Source organism: Pyrgilauda ruficollis, unplaced genomic scaffold, assembly GCF_017590135.1.
Source record: "Pyrgilauda ruficollis isolate IOZ18807 unplaced genomic scaffold, ASM1759013v1 scaffold51, whole genome shotgun sequence".
Taxonomy (NCBI): domain Eukaryota; kingdom Metazoa; phylum Chordata; class Aves; order Passeriformes; family Passeridae; genus Pyrgilauda; species Pyrgilauda ruficollis.
This window is the reverse complement of record NW_024526711.1, coordinates 1,812,165-1,837,497: the sequence shown is the minus strand read 5'-3', so window position 1 is coordinate 1,837,497 and position 25,333 is coordinate 1,812,165. Positions and strand designations below refer to the sequence as shown.

Genomic DNA, 25,333 nt, shown 5'->3' with positions numbered 1-25,333 from the left:
AATATAGGTGGTGACACAGGATTTAAGTTTCAGCTGACACTAGAGAGAACGAGCTGTGTGCTTATGTTACAGGCAGTTCTGTCAGTCCATTTAATTTCTTCTTACTTCACTTTCCAGAGCAAGGCGATCTATGAAAGTGGGCAGAAATTCATATCTGGAAATGCTTATTTTGGATAACATGCATGAATATCCATAGACTAAATTGATGGCAGACTTTGTTTGAGGATACATTGGACATTTCCAATTTTTATGCTCAGAAGACAGCAACAGATACTGTTTGTTTTGGTTGGCTTTTACAGTAACTGCTGTCAACCTCCTCAGCAATCTCACAGGCAGTGGGGAAGACAAGAGAAGGAATGGGTACAAATAGAGCTATTGTCACAGAAGGTGGGAAAATATGTATCATTTATGGCTCCACGTAAGACAGCCTAACATCTGGGACAAACCTTGTCACACTTGAATTGTAAAGGTGCTCTTACAATTGTTGGCCTTGCACTAGCAAGTGTACTTTGTGCACAGAATGACTTTTTCTTTTTTTGACTAGCGATATGACAGATTGAGATGCCAGCACTAAAATAATATCCACATATTTTTTCAGTCCAGGGGACACTGTTGATGTGACTTGTTGGTATTGGAAGAGGTCCAACCCATTTGGCTCTAAGAAAGAAAATGTCTCAATGTCAGCACAGGAGACAGGGATGTCAGGGTCAAAGGAGTACTGCTTGGGCTCTTCTTAAAGAGTATTGTTTGGCCACCTTCTGTGATTTATTATAAGCACTTATGGCTGGACCTTTAAGTAGGTTTTAGAATGTCATCCCTCATGTTTTTTGAGAGCAAGAAACTTCTGAAAGTTTGGTTGCAGTAATCTATTTCTATAGCTTCCGCTTCCCATTATTCATCAGCTGTATTTCAAAGTGTAGGGTGTTCTAACATGTTTCTTGATGTGTGACAGAATATGTGACTGAGATTTTAGCCATGTAGCAGCTGTGGTTCATGAAGAAGAAATTGTAGTCATTAACTCTGTGGTGCCTGAGGGGGTCAGTTGTGTAGGGAGCTTAATGGTCCACTTGAGCCTTTTCTGTGAGTCAGTAAAGGCTTTTATAGAAAGTAGATATCAGGACTTTAAGGAGATTGCTTGTGAGATTTCTTCTAAAATTATATTAATAAAATACATGAGATTTCTCAGATTTCTTTCTGACTATTGTTTGTATGTTAAAATATTAGTGATTACATGCAGCACAATGTGCTGAAGTCCTAAACGATGTTGGATTCTTCAGGACTATTGTTTTCTCAATAGACAAATAATTAAGTTTTTCAAGAAATGCCACTGGCATGCAGACAACCATTTGTTTTCAGTTTTACTGTGTAAAAGAGTTATGCATGCTAAAATTGTGTCTGATGAAATTTTCCTCCAAAACCATGTTTCTGAGTGTCTTCCAAGTTCCAACTCAAATTACAGGCATTTGTGGAATTGGCATTGTCCCTATCCCTCCAGACAGATGTTAACATCAGGAGAGGTCTCTCAGACTGTTAAACATAATGCAGAATATTTATCTTGCTGTTTTGCTTTGTTTTGTTTTCTTAAAATGCACAATGAATTACCCTCCCTGTTCTCCTTACTAACCCTGCTAGATATGGTTCTGGTAGCAGGTTGAATCATAGAATCATTTAGATTTGAAAAGACCTATAAGTTCACTGGGTCCCACTGTTAACCCAGCTCTGCCAAGTCCACCACTAAACCGTGTCCTGAAGTGCCACATGTAGTTTTAAATACCTCCAGGGATGGGATGGGAACTCAACCACTTCCCTGGGCAGCTTGTTCTGATGCTTGAGAAGCTGTTCTGTAAAGAACATGTACTTCATCCATGGTGACAGTGCCCTGTTCATAGAAAGCATTCCATTATTTTCAGATTGGCACAATTAACACAGGAAATTGATCTTTCTATAATTTTCCTCAGTATTTTTCCAAGATCAGAAATTATTTCCCCTTCATCCTAGTAATCATATGCCTTAGTTATGAGCTACTTGTGACAGCTGCTACTTGGTGCCTAAGTAAATGTAGATTTAAAAGAAAAACCTGATGAATCCCTATGGTGGTGATACACAAGCATGGTACTAGGAGAACTCTGGTGCTTTAAAGATCAGTCTGACAAGGAATTTATTATGCTAGTTTTGAAGCTAACTTTCTGTAATGGAAGATGTGGGCATAATCGTATGTTTAGAATTGAAAAACTTTAAAAAGTTTTCATTTCTAGTATGAAAAACTATCAAGCTAACTTGCTAGCTTTGAAAGCAGTTTTTTCTTTTTTCAATTACGGTACTTTCATAAACAACATCTAATCCAATCCTCAGGAAAATGTCTTCTTTTCTCCTTATGAACAGGGCATGATTCATGATGGCTATCCTCTGAAATGTATTTCTAATAGTTTTTAGAAGTTAAACTGGCTGAAAATAATCAATGTAAGCTGTTTGACCTGAAAAAAGGTTCCAATGGCATTTAAATTTCAGGGAAATGCCATTATTTTTTTGCTTTATCTGTTGGCTAGAAAGTTGTGCTTGAGGTATATTTCACTACTCGGCTCTTCCTAGGTCTTTCCTATTTGGAAACTGCCATAAAGATTGAGGTGCACAGAGCAGTTTTTGCCAGATTGTCCAAGTAAATTTACTGCAAGAATTTTTTTAATATCAATGGTAACTTACTTAAAAAGCTTTGTTATTGTTGTGCAAATCTCTATACTGTGTACTGGAAAGGTGAGCAGGTGGAACGAAAGCCAAATTGCCCTGAAAAATATATAATTCATCTGATGTCAGATGTATTATTGCTTTAAAAGTTTTTAAATTTTAGTATTCAATATCAAGTATGGCAATATGTGGTTAGCCTAGCTGTAGTGTATTGTAGTTTTCAGAGCCCACCAAGTAGGGAGGTTCAGGTGTCATTGTGAATTCCAGTTTGTTTTAAAAGGAACTTCTTGGGCATTAATGATGGATGATTAATAATCATCCATCATTAATAATGATTAATGAAAGGAATTTAATGATGCATTAATATGCATCATTAATGGACCACTGGCTGTAACTAGTGTTGTGTGTTTCAAGTGCTCAGAAATCTTGAATTACACTTAAAAATCATAAGAGAAACTTTCTATAAAAGTATAATATCTATAAAATATTTTATAATTCCCAGAATTTTGAAGTTTAGCTCTGAGAGTGACTCAGATATATCTAGAGAGTCACACTAGAAGGCAACAGTGCTCTCTGCCCCTGCACCATCAACAGCCTTTGAACTCTTCATCCATCACTTGGTTCCACAAACTGACTCGTGGACACAAGTGAGTCATGCCCCAAGCACAAATACATTGTCTGACTTGGAAGAGACAGCGGTCCCTTGAAAAATCTGAAAAATCAAGTGCATCTTGCCCCTTGCTGCTGCAAATTTCTATCTTTGGATTTTGCACTTGGTGCTCCCTTGCTAATGAGGGCTCACATAACCACCCAGTTGTGTATCTCAGGTATGTTTGTAAATGTTATCCTCAGGGGGCGGGTGCTCTTTAGCTTTGTGTGCTCACTCACAGCAATGTGTTTGACTTCCTGGAAGAGCCCTTCTGGTAGCCATGGCACGGGATGGAGGGATGCAAGGCAGATGGTGCCGTGCGAGGGGGCTGGAGGCTGGTGCCCCTGGGCACACAGCCACAGTCTGCCCGCAGCACTCGCACACTGGGGTCTTTATTCAGTGCCACATACATGCGCCGGAAACATCCCACAGAATGTCCTTGGCACAGCCTGGCTTTGTGCAGTCTTGCTTGGGGATGGGCTGTGGTAATTTCATAGCGTGTTACAAGATTCCTTCATGAGGCATTCTTTCCAGCCATTAGAGGGATTTTTATTTTGTTGTTAAAGTTCGCTGGAGCTGACAGTTTTTCAGCTGGGCAAGGCTGTCTGCATGCGTGGGAAATCACTGGAATATAAGCAACAAGGTTCAGTGAGCATTTGAAGCTACAGCTGGTAATTCCTCTTCAGGTTAGAAATGAGTAAGGTCCCTGAGCAGAAGCAAGCACAGGAAGTAAAGGTCACATTGACACTTTAATAACCTTATGAAATTAAATAACAAGTTTAGCCTAATAAATGAAGCCTGTCTTTAAGGAAAAATAATGTAAAAATCTAGTCCAGGTGTGCAAATCTGTAGTATCATTATACATACATGAAAGAGAACATATTCTCTGTATTTTTTATCACAACCTTAAATTCTTTTAAGCAGCATTTTTAAACACCATAACTACTTTTCTGTTACATTAGGATATTGCTTCACCAGAGTTTTAATAAACTTTTATATTTTGAACTGTCTCAAAAATTCATAATACTCTGTTAATAACTTTATTCCACAGAAGTCATTCCTTTCAAGCACTGCATTCAAGATTGATTACAAAGGAGCATTGTGAACATATTATCTTTTAAACTCTTGACTATTGAAGGTCTAGAATTTTGTCTGAACAGACAAAGGACAATTTTCAGTGATGTTTTAGGGTTAAAGGTGGGAAAATAGTAATTATAGTATGGCCATATCTTTGTCTCTAAAGAACTGACAGCCACTTGGTTTTGGCAAGATGAGCACACTTAAAACAGCTCAACTGTTAAAACTCATGTCCAGTATGTGTAGGGTTTTTCCTCTTTTTTTTTTTGTAGCTAGAATGACCCATTTTTAGCCTTCTGTTTTGGGATCTTTTGTGACAACCTGTCCTATGGAGGAGCCAGTGGAGGAAACTGAAGGACAAAGAGAGCTACTACCCTGTATGCCAATACCTGTTTTGGGGATACAAATAATAATACTAATACTAGATAAAATATTAGCTGAGACTCCCAAAGATGAGCTCTCCTTCTTTTAGGGAGAAACAGAAAGTAAGGCTCCTTTCTTCCTTGTAAGAGGCCCCTTGCTAACATTTGCAAATGTGTTGATAAAGGTCTGGTGTTTAGATAGGAGGGGCCGTGATTTCTTAGTGAGTATGTCATATGGCTAGTGTAATTCAAAGAAAACAAAATTTCAGAAAAAATCTTTAGTTCTTTGATTATGCAACTTATTTTTGCAAAGTATTCTACACCCTCAAACCCAATTACTAGCATTCATCTCATCCAAAGTTCACTCAGCATTTGGAAACACAGAATTTGTTACACATTTTAAGGGCATCATCCTGTATTTCAGGCTTCAAAAAAAAGCTTATTCAAACTGCTTAAAGGCCTTCTAGTCTACTATGAGTTGAAATCTTACACACTCTTTTTAATGCCGTGAAAAACACTTTGCAGCTCTAAGCAGTTCTTGAAGGACAGAAAACTGATTCAGCATATTAGTGTTTACAAACTGAAAGTTTAAATTAATGCAGATTGATCACTGGATAATGAATATTGATGGATGCTGAAGTTAAGTCCAAAACATTGGCATGTTCCTAACTGGCTAACTGTTTTTATTGAAAAAAGTTTCAAATCAAGAGAAATTTCAATTTTGTGGAACAAAAATAAAAGTTTGGAATATGCAACTTTTCTGGAGAACAGAAACCCTCCTTTGCGCACCAGCCCTTCCCCAACCAGTTAAAACTGAGACAAGAAAGTTACAAAAATAATTTAGAGTGTATTAATGTAAGAAAATATTAAGACTTGAAAAAGCAGCGGCCTCCCCCTGGTGTGGTGCCCTGTTAGATGAATCATGCCCTGAAATGTGTTTAATTTCTGGCATGTGGCATGTCTTTGTCCCAAAGCTTCAGATGTCCCATACAAACACAGTCCTCTTTTAGCTCTGTAACTGTGGCTCTAGTGCAAATCATTTCCCATTGCAGAGCTGCTGGAGGGTTTTGGCATTTTACTGGCATGGGGTTAGTTGCTGCTCTGAAGCATTACCATACACCAAACACTGTCTAGGTAGCACTGATTGGTTCTGAACTATCTCTGCTCCATCTTTGTCAGTGGAAAGACTCAGGGTCTTGCAGATGTTCCCTTACAATTTTTCCATGAAGCTGTTCACTGAAGTATGTATTTGTTCCAAAGAAACATCTCAGTGCCAAGTTTGGGAATAAATGACATTTCAGTGTGTTTATGCTCAACTGATGAAATATTTAAATGTACAGTTTTCTGTTTCTCACTGGTTTGGCTTTTGTAGCTAAATTAGAGCCAGGTGCACAGTTCAGCCTTGCTTGAACTTTGATGGTTTGCTGATCTGCTTAAGTAAGATGGCATAAATTATTTGCTTTTTCCTTAAAACCCCCAAAGGTCATTGCAGTTTTAATGTGCTCGGATAGTGCTTCAAAGAACTCGTTATTTTGCACATCTAATTCTAAATAGATCTACCTGGTATTTCCACTACCACTACTAGAACTTTAAATAAGCCCTGTATTCTTAGAAAACACTATTTCTGTTAAAGCTTGAATGTACCACATTGGTAAACCTAAATGCTTCAGAACTCTTTTTTAGTCTCAGATTAAATATGTCTAAAAATAAGCTGCATCAACTTTTTCAGTATCGTGTGATATGCATAACAAACCCACTAACCTGGAAAAATGAGAGTTATGTTTTGAGGGAGATTTGATTTCCAAAAGAGCAAAACAAAGTTTAAGCTTTGACAACAAGCTAGGTCACAAGAGAAACCCAAGTCATTGAGGAAAAATACCTAATCATCATGTCAGTTTGACATACTCGATTGTATGACGGAACTTCTTTTTTTGGTAATCTGTTTTGAAAGCCATGAAATAGTTGGTAGCAAATGTTAATCTCTCAAGATGTGTGAACCCTCTAAAAAAAACAAGCACCATGGTCCTGGTTTGCATGGTGTTGACCTGAATAAGGGGATAATGTGTTTAAGCAGCTTATTCATTCTTCAGCGGCCTTTGGAAAGGGAGCAGCTCCACAATGGTTTGCCACTCAGGGTGCGGACGTGACCACTGTTCTTTTCACTTGCTGAATGTTTCATTCTTTTGTGTCCGCCACGGGTTTCTTCATACGTTGCTCCAAACAGGACCATAAAGGAACTTTTTGGGGCTATTTCATGTCAAACTGTAACGTTTGTTAAGCAGAATGCACTGAGCTGTAAAGGAATTCTGAACTCTGAGTATATGGCGGGCCAAGCTTTTCATCGGAGATGTGTCGCTGAATTAATTGTCTCTGCTTGTGAGACTTCCCAGGCTGGAGGTTTATAGACACTCCAGAAACACTGTAATAATTGTTTTAAATATTTCACATTAAATTTCAGCATTGAAGATAGGTGAATAAACCCAAGCAGTGGTCCTGTAAATGAAACTGCATTGGAGTTCTGAGTTTTTGTGTTGACTCTAGATTTAAATGCTCACAGACATGAAAAATGCAGAAGTAGCAAAAGGAGTGTAAGAGCCTACGTATGCTTAAAGGCAGACCTATGGCTGGTTTAGCACTTTTTGAACCGAGTAATGTGATGCCTGTTTCTCTTGAACTTTCACAGAATCACTGCACATCTAAACTGCCTTCTTGAAGGAATCACACTGATTCAGTCTGTCTGCAAAGTGTTTTAGAAACATGTCTTCAGAATTTAAAAATAAAAGGGACCAAAGATTTTTTTTTTTCATTTTTGAGCATTGTTTTATAAAATGAGAAAACAGACATTGCTTAATAAAAAGCTTGTGGAAGCTCTTTGAAAAGAGTAAATCAGTTTAGGAAGAAAAATTAGGGGAGTTGGAAGGGGATTAAGTTATTTACTCTGAATTGGACAGTGGAACATGTGGTATCCATGCACAGGACATGGACTAGCAGAAGCCTACTGGCATGGAAAACTGCAGCAATGGGATTTTAGAAGTGAGATTGCTGTTTCTGAGTCCTACTGTGATGTTCCTGACAGAGGCTCCTGAGGCTTGGCAGTCCTTCTTTCCAGCCTTGTGTGCTAAATCTGGTGAGAAGTGTGAGACAACTCATATGGGCTCTCCAAAATTGCCTGAAGATTTCCTCTTGTTAAAAAGTTAATTTGAACTTTGTGTGAATCCATCTCCCAGATATATAAATTCATCCTTGATTTTTCAGGTATTTTCTTGAGATCATTTATAATAACTAGACAAACTCAAAATGCAAATGAAAATATAATTTCAGAAATAGTTATTGACTACAAAGTTTGAAGTGATTATATCAAAACAAGAAGACTATACAAAAGGGAAAATTATGTTGACAGGTATTAGATCAAACTCTTGCAAATTTTTCCTGCAGTATCTAGAATAGGTGCAGAAGAATTATTTTGATTTTGCTGCTAGAATATATAAGATAATGTGAATACACAGGCAAAATTATTTCTGAAAAAATGTGCTACATAGACATGAATGCTACAGTGTGTTGATGAAAGGAATAAATAAAATACTTAAAGTGTAATGATGTCACCTTCACTTACAAATTTTAATTTTGAGCTTTATTTGTGTTTCACTTCAAAAAGCTGAACTAACAACTTCTAAATGACTAAGTAATATATTACAAATTGTTTTGAATTGATTTTAACGTTTTATTTAGCAAGAAAATTCAGCTTTTAAACCTCCTTGATTTTTTTAAAACATTCTGATCTTCTTTCTTTACATCTTTGTGGAAGTGGAGAGAAAAGTGAGGAAGAAACAAACATTTCTATCTATAGTCTGTATCAGGAACCCCCAGGGAGGCAGAATACCACCAAAGATTCAAATATTTTAAGTTTCCTACTGATTCAAATAATCCTTTAACAGGGGCTTGTGACCCAGTGGATTTTTTTTTTTTCAGTTTTACAATGTAAAAAAAAGCTGGGATGGAAATTTAGGCACTTCTCTAAAATTCAGAAATCAGATTTCTGTTTCCCAGTCTGCGCCAAGGAAGAGAAAGCTTTCCAGACTTTTTGCTTCATTTTACATTCTAAAGAGTCTCTCTTGGAAAGGCAAGTTGGTCTGTATTTTTCTTTACAATGTTTTTCTAGTTAAAGCTGATGTATGAAAAATTTCTGCCACCCTGTTGAGTTTACAAATTTTTTTTTGGATGAAAAATATTTAGTCAAGCTTCTGACCTATTCTGCAAGCTGTTTGGGCATGTGTGGGAGGATTGCACACTATATACAATGGGGAAATTAACTTACTTGTTTTCAGAGGCATGTGAGAAATAATAAAAAAGAGTGTCTTTATACCTGAGCTCTTGGGAAAGCCAGTGGAGGTGTGACACTTGCTGTGGGAAAATACAAATTTAGCAATTAGTAAGTTATAATTTGGAAATACATCGGACCTTCTAGTAATGAAAACATGGAGTGATACAGGCTTAGTGTTTTTATGGGAAGTATGGATCACAAAGCTAAAGAAGAAAGACGTACATAATTTAAGCATAGACAAATTCAGAAATCATATCCAACTCATGGAACATGGATAGCTGAAATGAAGAATTCTAGAATATAAACTAATATTATATAATATTATAATGATAATCTAATAGGTTTGGAAGGAAAAGGGAAAGGGTGCTTATGTTTTGGCATATTAAATTTTAGAAAACTGCACTTTTTCTGGGTATCAGCTCATCAACACAGTTGAAATGATGCACACTGGGAGAGATTTGTGAAACATTATGATGAAATTAAAGGATATGGCTTTTTTTTAAATGTCAGAGTACTTTCAGGATATAAAAGAAAAATAGAAAATTATTTATTAAAGCTTTAAAAGATACTTTTGAAAGCTGGGATTTCAGAGTAAACTTTACTTTTTCATTTGGAAACTATACACTTCCTTTGAGACTAGGGTATCCCTTTTCCTTGATACAAAAGGGTGTTTCTTTAATCTCTTTATGTTTCTTTGGTCTTAATGTAGAGGTGGATAAATTGATATGTACTTCATATGCTTGGGTTAATCCTCAAACACTGTATTTTTGTCCCCTTCTTATTAACTGAGAGTGTAGTATGGTAACTTGCTAATGTAATATTTCAAACATTTTTTTTTCAACAGACATTGCTGAAAGATCCTTTGTATATTGGGCTGAGACACAAGAGAATTAGAGGTCAAGCCTACGATGATCTTCTTGATGAATTCATGGAAGCTGTGACTGCAAGGTAAGTGATATATCTGTGCTACTTATTGAGGAATTCCACTGTGAACTTCATCTTGAGAGAAATAAAGGTCAGTAGCTTATGAAAAGACAACAGAGTTGTTAGGTTCCAGATAATTTTTTTTGAGCATAGTATTTTATGAGTTTATCACTGCCTTAGGTATTTACCTTCATTATTGCAGTTTCATGACTTGTATGGGCAGTAAAATTCATCTGGATATAACTAGTTTTTCAAACTTCTTTTTCAAGATTTAGATTGCTAAATATTTACCTTATATATAATTTTCTGTGCCTAGTGCTGTGCCTACATGATCTCTGTCTCTGTGATTTCATACATGAGATATGAGCAGCCTTAAAGAAGCTATCATACTTGGAAACCCCTGCCTCTGCCCCCACCAAACCCATGACAGAACTAACTTTTCAGTGTTTTAATTTGAAACGTCGTGGTATTGGTACCAAGTCAGGTCTTTCACTGCTTCTCTTTTCATATACAGAAAGTAGTTAAATTTATTATTAGACTGTGATGCATAAAATAGTTTTCCTTGCATGTCATATAACACATTTGCTCATAGTTTCCTTGTTTGTTAAAGTATTTTGAGTTCTAGCTCTGCATTCAATGTGTATATCTGAAATTGCTCAGCTGCCAGGATCTTTAGAGGAATGTGTTTTCTGCATGTGCCTCCCAAAGGTGAGGCTGAGCTGTGGAACCTGGAAATACTTTCCAGCTTCTCAGTCTTGCCTTGTGCCCTACCTGCATGTGAGACCTTACCTGGAGAGACACAACTTCTCTTCTTTCTGCCTTGGTTGCTGTGCAAGAGAAGCTTGGCCAAGAAGTGGTATTCATTTCTGTGCCTGAAACCCATATTCTTTCATGTACTACTTACACTCTTCCCCATTATCCCCACTGCCACTCCTTTGTTCATCATCTTCTTATGGAAGATGCTGGTGTGACTCTGTCCTATTGTATGTTTGCTACTCTGCTGCAGATAACATTGATGAACCTTTCTAATAGAGTAACCTCCCTAAAAGAATGTTTAGAGCATTAGAAATTGCTCTGTGGTCTGTGTTTTCAGACTCTCTAACATAATGCATTCTCTAACTTGCCTTTTCTTTAAAATGAACTACTGTTCTTCATACTAAAGGAAATAATCAGAGTCAAGCAGAAGATTATCTCAGTAATGTTTGAAGGTCTGGTTGACATGCACTTTTTACTTAAACATCTTTAAAGCTCTGTAATTTTGAGCAATTTTGAGCAATTTGTGTTTGCTTGACCTTCTGAAAGATCACTTTGTTCTCAGCTAAATCTGTTATGGTCAGCAGTGGTTGAAGTTCCTCTTTGAAGTGGAACACTTAAAAATTGTAATTCCAGCTTTGCATGGTTTACTTATGAATTGTTTTGCCTATAGTGTGACAGCTGTATTCATTATGATACCCATTTACGAAGGTGAAGGGAAAAGTGATGTAATGAAATCAAAATTGAGTCCAATTGCTCAATAATTTTACATTTCCTTAAATTCAGATTTGTGTTTAATGTGCCGCTGGCAGACTTAGCACTTACAGCTGATTCTGGCATAGCAGGTCTGACTATTAAACATGCAGGTCATGATTCCCTTTACAAACATTGTGGTGATGTAGGTAATTGTATACTTTGGTTACATGATAGTTATTTTTTCCTTATGAAAGTTTCTATTAAGTTTTTCCTCTTTTCACTTTTCTTGGCCTTCTGCTGTCTGTTTCACTGGGCGAATATTTGCTTTGCTAATCTTAGATGCATGTTTGGTCTGTTAAATTTTATGTTAGTCATATTTATTGTTAGTTATTGCCATGGTGCTCCAAAAGAAGCTTTCTTATTTAGCACTGCCTAATCAGTTCTGGGAATGGGATAAATTCTGGTGAAACCTGCTGTCGTGGTGTTTTCAGTACGTCTCCAAGACATATATAATCATGAATATTGTAAAGCACGAGGCTGTTGTGTATTTTTAATAAGTCTAAATTAGAGTGATGACAGATATTTTCAAGTCAGAAAGCTATGTGAAATACCTATTTTGGATCTTTTTCATCTTCATAATTCTCCAGAAAGGCCAAATGCTAACAGAAGTGAGAGCCAGGTTTTAGCCGCATTGCCTGGGAGCAAGAAGGAGTGGGCAGCAGTAGAGGGTGGTGCACTTTGTACAGGCTTTTTATTGGCTTCCAGGGAATTTTCCTAGATGTCATCTTGAATGATTGTTAAATTTTGAAAATCTAAATTTTTTATACATTTATAAATTTTTATGCAGCATAATTATAGTGTTTAATGTTTAAATGTCACCTTTATACAATGAATGGCATGATAATAAAGAAAATACTTTATATAACGGTATAGTTTCATCAACTGCAATACTTTCCTCCTTCTCAGCCTCTGCTGATATTCACCCTAAAAAAAGTTCCAGTTAGGAAACAAAATTATTTATGAAAGAGTCAGGATTAAAAGAAAAGAAAACCCCAAACCAAACCAACAAACCCAAAACTTAAAGTAATCATTACTAAAAGATTTTGGTACAGTATGCAGTGCTATCATGGCAGAATGGAACTAGTACATTATGATTTTTCCCAGATGAGAGAAGGCAGAAACATATGGAAAGTATCTGGACTTCTGGTGACAAAAATCCAATGAACAGCTTTTATTTATTCACATATGTATACGTTTATCTGTTTATTTATTTATTACTAGTGCCAGCAGCTACCCTCTCTGAGGGCAGATACTATATTTTCTCTGGGCATTACCAGGTGGTTCTTGCTTTTGTATCAGTGCAGTAATTTAGAAGAACAAGAATATTCTAAGTGGCAGTAATATTTTATGACATTAGGAAAAGATGGGCAGTTGTCTTCATCAGTGAAGAACATAATACCAACTAGAATTCAGAAATGTTTGTTAAGTTTCTGCCCTGTGGAGAAGTAGGTCATAAAACATTTTATACAGACAAGTAAATTTTTCCAAATGACAAGTTGTTCTTAAATATCTATGTTTACAGAGGAAACTTTGAGAGGAGGGATTGCTAAACAACACTTTGGTAGCTGGGATTGATCCACCAAAGCTTCCTGTGTAACCAGAGAAAATAACTCTTTTTTTATTCCAGTTCCTATTTCTTTTCTACTTGACTGTGATGATGCAAAGAGAAATATATCAGTGGCTAAGAGGCATTCATGTACAACAGTGAAAGGATTATGGAAATGCTTGAGGGGAAAATATGTAGAATGGAGATGGAACAAGAAATGAAAGGAGAGGGAAAAAGCATCTTTTCAATAACAGGGACTTGAATTTCCTTGTCTAATGCAAGGAGGAGATTTAAAGAGTATGGAATTTTTTTCCCCATTTCAAAGGATATTTCATTTTCACAAATCTGGTAAAGATAACTCCACCCTGAACCCTCACAGGATGTCAGAGTAGGGAAGAACAGCATCCTACCAGCTTGCTCTCTGCTTCAGATCATCCCCAATAGAAGTCATTATAGTGGGCAGGGAGAATACTGAGTTGCACCTCTGGCCTATGAACAGAAAGGAAACTTAGAAAATGGAAAGAATCTCGTGGAATTTCCATAGATTATTTCCTTACCTACCTACCACAACCCCAAAGTTGGATGGAATTATTCCTCTGTTATGAGCTAAACCCTGTGGATTTGTGATGTGTATGAGCAGCCCTGTATCACCGAAAGTATCTTTCTCTGTGTGTGCAATGGTAAGTTTTCAGTTATACTTCAAGATACAAATAAAAGTGGTGGACCCTTGAAAAGTAATGCCATGTGTTGTTTACGTTCTCTTCTAAAATGATATTTTGATTAAATCCTTCCCCATTCTTTTTATATGCTTTTCTCAAGTTTGTGAGCTATAAACCAAGCTGCTGACAATTGTAATTCACTGTGTTCCATCCTAAATTACCATGATGTAGTCATTATTCCTCATTTGCCTGATTACATTATTCACAGATGGTAGCAGTATTTCATTTCACTTCATGTACTACTTTAAAGCAGTGTTTTATGGTAAATATGGTTTAGCTAGCTTTGAGAACAACTGTAAAAGCAATATGTCCACAAAATCAAAATAGAAAAATATTTTAATAGCTGTTTTCATTTAGTAGATTACACTAGAATATAGTTCAATTTGTGACTAAATTAATCAATTCGTACAGCCCTTACTTTTGGCAAGAGAATGTACTGGCAAGAAGTCAAATTAAAAGGTGCATATAGCTGTCCATCATTAAGGGAGTGGTTGGACCACACAGTCCTTCTGACAGTGTGTCCAAGCACAGGTTGTGGGAGCATTGGTGCCTCTGTCCTCTTTTGCACTGTAGTGGTGCAAGACCAAAACTTACATTGTGCCTATATGTTCCTATATTGATCAAGCTAAAGTGGCTGTCAGAAAGTGTGCAGAAGAAATGCTGCTGCAACAACTCCCTCCTATGGCAGACTTAGTGAAGATCATTCTTCACAAAGATTTTTCCCCTCATTGGGACTTAGGCCCTTTGAAGTAATTTTTCAAGTCTATGACTACCTGCTCCTTCCACCATGCTGTGAATATTAACTTCCTAATGAGGATGACTGTGGACAGCAGGAAATGAGAAAGGTGTGTCCTTTGGCAGTAGCCTGTAGGCTGCCTTAACTACAGCTACTATTGCTCTTTGAACCTACTCTCAATTCCTTCCTGTGCTTACATCTGAGATTCATTTCCAGTCATTGATGGTTTTGTGTTCTTCCTGAAACTACCTGGGTCCAGGCTTCCTTGCCCACCTAGACTCCAAGATGGACTTTATATTACTCATTAGATAAGACCATTCAGAAGGTTCCTTAGCTTGTTTGACTGTTAAAAAAGGCTCTTGGACTAAAAAAAGCCACATTGTGGTTTTAAACGAGGAACTGTTTCTTTGGATAATGGACAGTGGAAGAGGAAAACTCAAACAGTTTCATAATCAGGGTTTATTTTGTTATAATAGTTCAAGCAACTATGATGGTTTGCCTGAGGAGAATCTTCAAATTTTGTGATTAACCATGATGACTTGTAACTGATTCCAGTTTGCAATGTTAAATTGTCAACAGATGATGCCATCTCTAGGAAGGTTGTTAAGGACTTCTGAATCATTCCCCAGGCTGCAGTTCTTAGTGGGGTACCCTGCTTGGAATTGTCCTCACTTGCCTGTGTAGGGGAAAAAGAGAAGTAAACTAACTGTACTGTGTTTCTTGAGATGGGATGCCTGTGTGCACATTTGGCACTCCTTCAGTTGCCAGATCCAGGGAACTCTGACATGGAGGAAAGAAAACTTTGTAGAAGACATCTGCTTCTGTATGTTCTGTTATGTAAGGGGGAGTAGGTTAATTAATTCACTCTAAGTATAAATATCGTTATAAATGCATCACAAAAAGAAGAATGTAGGCAAGCAATTTTGTTGGTTGGTTGGTTGGTTTGGGTTTGTTATTTAGTGCTTTGTATCCTTCTTCTTCTCTTTCCTGTTGGTTCATTTGGTGGTTAAATCATATATGGTTGCTGGAAATGTTACAAATATATGCTGTACAGACTTCTTGGATGCAGTAAGTAGTATAAGGAAAAGTGAGTCTGTCAGTGAAGCAAAATCATAGCAGGATAGACAGAACCTAATCACATCAAGTTTATTTGCAGAGAGAAACTTATTATTGTTTGTGATGCAAGACCTTAGAGAAGTTCTTAGCAAAGATCAGCAGAGGAGCCTTGAAGAAATAAAACCTCATTCATCCTTTAAAGAAAACAAAAAGTAACAAAATCCTTCATGGTACTGAGAGGGAAGGCTGTTGTTTTGGAGTAAGATAGAGAAAGTGGAGGAATATTTTAGTATTTTTAATATGCCTCTTGTACCAAAACTGAATCTGCAGCTCAAATTGGATGTATTAATGTATTCTAATAATGCTTAATTATGTCCCAGACTTGCTGCAGCCATTCAAAACTCAAGAATTGTAGAACATGCTGTTCCTAGTCTTTTCTTCTCCAAACTATTTTAGAAAGGGATTTTTCAAATGGAAAAGGCCTGGATAATCTCAGTTACTTTCCTTCATCTTTTATAGCTCCAGCAAATGGTGGGCAGCATTCCCAACAGAAGTTAGCTGGTGCACTGTATTGTAAATGGAGTGAATGTTGATTTATTTGAATAATTTGTGTGAGTGTAATATTTTAACAAGGTTTATATTGTTGTTACGGAAGTACAGTAGTTTTCCAGGCTGTCAGAAGCAGCAGTTTCTTTTTTTTTCCTTTTTCCTTTATTTTTTCCCTTTTTGGAAACTCTAGTAAAGTTAAAGATCAAAAGTTTGGCTTCAGTTCACATCAGAATGCAGTAAATTATCTGTCCCTTTTATCCCAGCTCTGTCTCTTTCCCACTAGAAGTCAAGAAGTATTTCTACCTATATTTCAGCTCTCAAGAAAACTTTCAGTCACTGGCAGTCTGGCTAATTGAATTTGAATACCTCAGTGCTTCATCCCTCTTTGGTCCTTTACCAGAGACCAACACTGCTGTGCTTTATTCAGAGTATACCACCCAAACTGCTGCTGCTGAGATTGCTGATCCATGGCAGTGGATCAGCCCATGTCCATGGGTGCCTCTGCTGCCTGGTTGCCTACAAATAGTAAGCCATTAATAAACACCACTGACATAACCTATTCATCATTTGGTTGTTACTGACTTGTTTTGCCACTGGCTGATTTAGCAATAAACCATCATGGCTCACTGTTCTGTGTGTCAGGCACTTGCAAATTGCTATATAACTGCATTTTATACTATTTTTCATTGCAGTTGTATCCTTTTTTAATAAAATATACCATGAGAGAATAGATACATTGCCATGGATCTTTGGTGGTTATCTTAGAACTGAAGTTTAGATTTTTTCATACCCAAGTATCATTTTATTTTAAGTGTTGTCATCACTGTATTAAAAATCAAGAGTGACATTAGCCAAAGAGCTGTAGTCCCAGATTAGACAAATAAGTGTATTGCCAAAATTTAATTTTCCATGCTCCTTGAGATTGTTGCAAGACAGGGCACTTGCTAGACTCAACAACTTTTTTTTCATCTTCCTAGGAAAATTGCAGTGGAAACTTCAGTGGCTTCCCTGGCCTTGCCTACAATCCTAGCAGTATTGCATATGTCCTTGCCTAGCCATGTAGTGTGCTGAAGCATGGACAAACAGCACTTCTGAAAATCAGGATACTTCTCTTTTGGTGCTTAAATATGGATTTAAATGCTGACTTGTAAAATGCAAGTATTTAGCTGTATACTGAGGTTATGGCTGTGTTAGTGTTTCAGCTGTGCAAACCTTGTCATATGAACTCTTTGCCAGGATTTTGGGACTGGGATTCAAAAGCATTCCAGAGCTGAATTCTGGAGTTGTGTACATTATCAGTTGAATGCTGGGAACTGCTTCTCTCCTTCTGTCCCTGCAGTCTCTCTATACCAATTTCACGCCAATAAAGCAAACTGAGAGCTTGCTTAATTGAATGGAGATAAAGACTGATGCTCTTAATTGCAACATCATACAATTGATTCATTTCACTGATTCAGTGTTGTTTTTTTTAATCTGGAGGTTAGGAGACAGTATTTGGTATCCGCAGAATTTTTTACCCTTTTTGGAAATTCCAGATTCACATCTTATTTTTGCATTAGCAATCACTGGTGTTTATAAACCACTGTAAAAAATATTACCCATGGTTGAAAAATGCAATATGACACTTCAAGCCCACTACCATATGTAAGTGCAGTCAACTGACACTTTGCAGACACTCAACAGTGCTGCCAGTGCTAAGAACTTGTGAATAAATCACGTTATCTGTTAAGTTAATGTGTTTGTTTAATTGCAAAATCATGAAAGTTCTTTGCAGTTCTGTAAGTGAATTTATTTTAATAACTAGATTTTTGAGTTCCAAAGGAACTGATTGTATCCCCAGATTGTATCTGGTAGGTCATCTTTTTATAACTGGCGGTGTAAAGAAAAAAAGGAACACATTTTGAAAACTAGACTAAAGTGTGAATGATTCAAAGATCCTTTTTTCTTAATCCCTTGTTTTTTAGATCTTCATAATGTGGTGGGAAGAATACCTACTGCTCTCCCTGCGTTGGTTCCTGCAGAAGAAAAGTCTTTACTGTTTTATCTGGCACCATGTCATTGATATTTCTCCTTTTAAAAATGGAATCTAACTTTGTACAAAACCAGAAAGCTGACCATTTCAAACATTATACTTTTGAAACAGTGAGAGAATAATTAGTGAAGTACATTTCCGAATTGGGTGGATTTTATTTTATCATGATAAATCCATGAACAAAGTTAATTGTTCATGTACTTGCTGATCTGTAGTAAGCCTAAATGGCTACTGGAAAGAGATTGCTGGCAGGGATTGTTCAAAATGAACTATGCAGAATTTAATAAAAATGGAGATAAGTACTGCTAGAAAAAGAAAAACCTCCTTTCTAGAATCACAGAACCATAGATTATACTATTTCTGAAGTACTGAGGATGTATAAATTTAATTTTATTATAATTGCTTTGTGATTAATTTCTACTGCTATAAGTAAATTAATTTTTTTTTCTCTCCCTATTTTAAAAGACCTTGGTGGAATAGATATTTGGGATCTTTGTTCTTTCTTGGGATAGAGCTCTGACCTAGAAACGATGTGCAGGAGTTATTCTTCCTTCAACAGAGCATATGAATTATTTGTGTCTGCTAGATAGACTGAAATGTTGCAATAGTTACTAGTAATGGAAGAGTCTTCAAATCTGAAGAGAAAAAATGCAGGAAAAGAACAGTGTTCTTTCACTACACCGTAAGCTGCCACAAAGAACTTATCTAATGTTAATTTCAGCTAGTGTATATGTTTTGCAAATGTTTAATTAGCTTATTTTTTGCCTAGATGTCATCTGTGTGGCCCCGTTTATAAGTACAGAAAACATTTGTGCAAGTCTCTGAAATTGTACAATTCTCATAGTAGTCTCATATCTCATGTGCTTTAACCAACTAGGAGAATCTCCAAATTTAGCAATAATATTTAAGTCCACTTTCTTACATATTCTTTGGTTTTGCACCATTAAAATGAATGTATTTATTTATTTATTTATTTAGCCTTTTTCAGTAGCAGCAGCATAGAAAGCCTGTCTTGTTAGAGGTTTTGCATTTGGCAGCCCTGGAGTCATCTGAAAATGTATGGAGTCCGTTTCTCTGGCAGAATATCATGATCCAGACATTAAGAGATATTTTTACACTATCAAGTTTTTATTAAAATCTTTGATTACAGTCTTGCCTTCTGAAAAATTAATTATAATATGAGCACATGTTTGATTTCTGGAATGCTACATTTCTTCAGCTGTGAGACAACAGTGATTCTACTGAAGTTATACTGGGAAAACAGTTAAATAATTCATCCTTCACATTTATACCAGCTGGTTTAAGAATGCCATAACAGATATAAAGAAATGCTTTTTAAATTTTGTTAATTATTCTAAATTTGTATAAAAGAAGTGATTTTTCAGTTTAAGCTAGACTACACAGTCTAAGGACTTGTTTTCTTTTCTTTGCCAGAAAAGTATAGCAGCTGTAAATTATATATGGAAAATATTTTTAAAGAATGATATTTTCAGGATAAGAGAACTGAGTGCAGCTGGTTTTGTATATTTTCCAAATCAGATTTCAAAATGGGAACCAGCTGCTCATCTGTAGCTGTTAACTAAAATGCATGGTGGCCATTTTTGAAATAATATATGTGAGGAGTACTGGGTATGATCCTGATGTCAAATTCAGCTGCACATCCTCACTTAATCGCAGCACCACCTTGAAATGCTGCAGGCCCATAGCCTAAAGGCACTTAAGTGACTTGTTGGCAAAAAATACAGAATCAAGGAGGACATCATGGTGTATAGAATCCACTGTGCATTTTTAACCAGCATTCTACCTGAATTACTCAGCCTTTTGCAGCTGTGCTGCTCTATTGCATTAACAGACACCTCCAGCTGGGCAGACGGCTCCTAAGAATTGGTCTCTGGACATAAGAGCTGGCGCTGCTGTGCTTTTGTTCCAGATGCCTTCTGCATTGAGCTCTACTGGCAGAGCTGTTTTGATGATTTCTGGTAACCATCATTCTGCTTCTCTGGGTTTTGGTTATATTAAAAACTCCATTATTCTTATATTTTGTAACTGCATCTATTGGTATAAAACCATGTTATGGAGAAAACTTTAGAGTAGAAGATATGGAAGTAGATGTTTCATACAACTCTAGGTATGCAGGTCAGAATAAGGTGCTAAGCCAAATTTTTTTGCTCTGTACTTGGGAGCAAGAGGTCAGGTGGTCAAGAACAAGGAACTAATATGAATATAAACAGTTGACGAGGTCAACAGAGCTATAGTGTTTTCTCATTTGAGGCTTGGCAGCAGTTTTGGCTCACAAACCAGAGGTAATGTCAAAGAACCACTTAATAGAATGTGGGACAAACAGATTTTTGACAAAGAACATAATCTGTGTTCCAAAGAAAACCACTAAACCACAAGTTTTAGCTTGAATAAATACTGCCACGGTTTTCAAATTTCATCTCATTTTTGTTGCCTTGCCTTCCTTCTATGTTAGAAATCCTGCTGTGATTGGAAAAAATGGGAAAATTCACCTAAGTGACATTTTTTGGCTGATAACACAGCAGTGTTGCTGATGGAAGTTTTAAGTAATGTTCTGTGCCCAAGTATTTGAAATTATTGTTTTGCCTGTAGGTGTTTTAGTGGGGTTTCAGGTATGTAATTGAACTGCACTGACATAAACTAAGCAAGATGATAAATATGAAATCAGAGTTTGAAGAGACTTTTAAACAAATACTTAGTTCTGTAAGGTAAAACCTGCAAATGAAAAACTAATATTAACTAAACTGCCCAGGATGTTGAGGTTTTTTTCATTCTTCTCTTGGGTTACAGAAGTGTCTTTGAAGCAGTTGAATCATTCCAAGAGAAATGGCCAAGGCTAACTTCTGCTTCTTCACATAGAAAAGTGTTTTTTAAGAAAGGCCTCAAACTCCACTCCTTTGTTCAGTTTTAGAACTTAAATGTGGATGTATAGTATAAACAGTAGTAAGAATCTCATTTAGATAAGAATGGCTAGAATGGAAAGCAGTTCCATTTTGATTGTAGTTATTTTAATTGGAAAAGAAAGTGTTTTAATTTTGCTCCATTTTTGGTAGTATAATGCATTTAAAATAGAAGGGCCTAACTTTTGTCAGAACTAGAATGCAGGAGAAGAATTGCTAGCATTCTACTCACGTGTCAGTCATAATGCAAGAGGGTGCTAGACCTGGTTTAGATTGCTTTTGTCATTGTGAAATGTTATGCAGTTTATAGTAACTATAGACTTAACTACCATCTGTGCTAAGGACACTCTTCACTTTCAGCACCTGACACTGGGATTCAGACTGTGCCTGTGGTTGAAGACTGCTTAAATGTCACATTTACAGGACACTGAGTTTCATTTTTATTAAGGTTAACATTTGATTTTTTCTTACTTAGCTATTAGTGATTAAAGTCCAGTGTCCTGCTGCTCATAGGTGCCAGCTTGAAACTCCTAATGCAGGCATGAACTGCTGTATCCTCAGAAAGAGGATGTGATAAGAGATGGTCCTCTGCTGGGAAAAATCTATTACCTTTTTTTTGTATGCTTTCCTCTTGTATGTGCTGTTTGAGACCATCAGTGGGTTATATCTTTTCTGCTCTAAACTGAGGTTCCTGGCTGCAAGGATCGTGATGAGTGAGGGAGCTACACCACCACTGCAACAGAAGTACTGCAACTTCTATCCCAGTGATGCTGTGGATTAAGGATAGTGAAGGCATCTGAAAAACCCATCCAAAACCCAAACCAAAACCAGAGTAAAAAAATAATTTGCCAGATTTTGTGGATTCAAGCAGTTTTTTTCCCCCCTAATATGGTATAGACCTTAGTTAGGTTTTGAATGTCACGACACAATTATTTGTGGTCTCTTTGAATTTTTTTCCTCCTTTGTGGGGCAGGAGTAGAAGTCGTTAAAGACAATAACCTTGTCTGATGTGATGTGTCTTGGATGTTTTTTGCTTAACATGGTAGCAGCTTACCTCACTGGTAAATGAGAGAATGAACCCCACTTCTCTCTGGATGGGTTTGTTCAATGCTAATCCTACCCAAGTTCTTAGCCAATTTTGTTCTCACCTATAATTATCTCTAATCCTTTTATGTCACAGCTGTTCTCTCTTCTATATCCCCCTGGGTTCCTGATCTGCAGTTCTAGGTCAGGTTTTCTAAATACATTGTCTTGGTTATTTAATGACTTTCTTTCATGAGCTCCTAACTTCTGCTGTCTCTGTCATGCTCTGGCTGGCTGCTGTTATGTCCCATGTCCTTGGTTCCTTGCTTGGTTCTGTCATAGCATGCCACAGTTCCCACTCTTCCCTTCTTAAGGGATAAACAGATGATAAGCAACAACTGCTGATTTTCAGCTTCATTAATACTTCCTTGCTATCACTGTCCTCACTAAAAATAAGAAATACTTAAATAGATTTTAGAACTATATTTGTAGATCACTGAAGCATCCCAAGATTTGCTTCTAAAGCTTTGTCCCAAATGGGATGTAAATTAAGTATTTTGTAACATTGCTAAGTACAAAGGACTCAGCAAGATACTATCTTTATAGTCCTATTTTAGAGTGATTAATACATTGTTTGGAGACAGTTTCTTTCCACAAACATCTGTTTATGATTTAAATTCTGCAAAATATCCAAAAAAAAGCTGTGTGGTGAATACAGACTTAGAACTTTCGCCACGTATCCTAATGTCCCAAGGACTGCTCCTATACTACTATTAATTTTGTTAGTATAATTCCAAATCTGTTATATATCACTAAACAAAAATAAAAAGTCAAAACGTGGGGACTATTTTTGTAGATGATATGTAATATTTGATTAATCTTGCAACATAAAATTAGAATCAAAAGTGTATTGTCATTATGGGTGGGTTTTACTGTAAATAGATGGGAATATTTTTGAAAAAGGTTTGCTCCACATGCCTTTTTTCCCTTTTTTGCATGTGGATCTGTTCCTTTCCAGTGACAGACCACACCTGTTTTCCATGTAACAACCATCTGGTCTTCATGCTGGGGATGCATCCCCCTTTTTCACAGCTTGGTCAGTCTCTTCCAGTTAGATCTGCTTGGTCAAGTAGTGGCATGCAGAGCTAATTTGTTTAGAGGGATCCAGATAAACATTAAATTTTGCACAGCCTTACTTCTGCACCAGCAAGCTTTTTTGTATTTCCATAGCCATCTCTTGTAGGAAAGAGAAGCACATTATCTCAATGTTTTTGGGCAATGGCCTCAATAATATGCCTTGACATATGGTCAGCCCTGGGGTAATCACAGAATAGATGATTACTTAGAATAGGTGATTCCTATAGGTCCCTTTCAACTGGAACTATTCTATTTTCTGTGAGCTTTGGCTCTGTTGAAAGAAGTATGTATTTTTCATTTTGGATTGTACAGTTTGCTGAGGAGACCTCAATGGTGGAGTAAATATGGATTCTATGATTTGTTTGTGGTTCTGCAGTTTGAAAACTTGGCTTTTTCAGAGATCTGGTATGTTCCAGATAGTCCTGTTTAGGGCATACCCTGTACTTCTAGGAGAACAATTTGTTTGTCTCTTGGCATAAAGATAAGGCTGTCCTGTACAGCAAAATGTACTAGATCTGTGTTCAAATTCTACTAAGCAAACACTGCAAGAAGATGAGGAAAAATGTGAGATTCCAGCATCTAAAACCACTTTGGTGTATTAAGAAAGTCTTTCTTTAAAAAAGTACTTTGAAGCTACAAAAAAGGGCAATAGAGGTTTTTTTGGACTAGATATGAAAGTTGAGAGCTGACGAGGAGATTTTTGTAGGAGTGAGTGAAAGCCACAGTGTCACTCATCCTCAGAGGGAAGAGATTCCTTTGGAGCTCAGGTCATGGCATTTATTGTTCATGACTTCAGAAGGGTTTGAGAATTTCTGCTGGAGACTCAAGCCAAGCCTTGGAAAAGTTTAACTGCTGGAGTGCTACATCTAAGACCCTACCTCTGGCCATGTGGCTAGTGCAAGATAGCTCTTGTGATGCTTCTAGCCTTTGTTAGTTGGTAAGAAACAACATCTGGAAGTTGCCAAATGGACATCCAGGGCTGTTATTTGTAGTGTTTGTCTGTGGGGGATTAATAGTCTTTATGCTGTGCACTAGCTCGTACGTCATAGCCATTGTGCAATGACTCAGACTGCATAAGCTGAGTTTCCTTCACTGTATTTAAATGTTTTAACTATTTTCACAGCACTATCCATGCCCCCAACCAGGAGATTTGTGAAAGAATCCCTAGAGACAGTCTCTTATCACTGTTCCAAATTGTTATCTCAGAAATTATATAATATTTATGAATTTGCAAAATCTCAATGTGCCTTTTTTTTTAATGGCAAAGAAAAGAACTGAAAGCATTTTGGATGCAACTATACTTCAAATACTTAGATATGGGTGGGGACTTGATTATTTAGCTGAATTTTGTGAAGATTTAAAGCCCTAGTTTTCTATATGGAATGCTAGGAAATATAGACATTTTAAAAGATGCATATGTGTGTAAATATGTATAAATTTCTAAAACAATAATAATTCCAGAAGTATAAAATTGGCTGTAGTCCTAGTTTTTCAGTTAAAAATAATAGTGCTGGAGATATTGAGTGGATTCTCATGGCTTTAAAACTGTTTTACCAGATCATTTGTAGATGCTTTTCTTATTTAGTAGACTTTAAACATTTCCAAGACCTCATTATTCTCATCTCTAGGGAAGAGTCTTTGCAGACAGCTACAGTTATTGTACATCTTTCCTGGCTTTTTTGAGGAAAGTGGGGGAGGGAAGCAGTGTAATGGACATGTGTTTCCTGACCAAAAATCCATCCGTGTCAATGTCCTGTGAGCATTTGAATGAGAAACTGAATAAATTCAACAACAACAAAAAAGTATTCCATGACTACAGTAGCTAATGTCTTGGTCCAGATGATCTAGCTTCCTAAATCATATAGGGGAGAGAGGTAGAGTGAGGACAGACCTTTTTCTGCCATGTTTGTCAGATTGAGAGAAGTTTGCAGAACTAATCTCAGTTCACCATCTGATCATAATTTTTGGCTGAATTCAGTTTATCGCTGCCTGTCAGAGCCCTGAGATAAATGAAAACAAAAAGAAATTGGCTGGCTTTCTGTGTAAGAAAGCATTTTCCTGAATCCTGGAGGAGTTTCTTCCAGAACCCTGAA

At 36.8% G+C, this 25,333-nt stretch overlaps 1 protein-coding gene across 1 annotated transcript in view; it reads left to right on the top strand.

The window, feature by feature from the left end:
• The window catches only part of ME1 (malic enzyme 1), a 155,018-nt gene that overhangs the window by 76,603 nt on the left and 53,082 nt on the right, over window positions 1-25,333 (top strand). Inside the window, exon 6 of the mRNA XM_041480404.1 lies at window positions 9,936-10,039. Coding sequence (XP_041336338.1) covers window positions 9,936-10,039 — 104 coding nt within the window. The remainder of the gene's footprint in view (window positions 1-9,935; window positions 10,040-25,333) is intronic.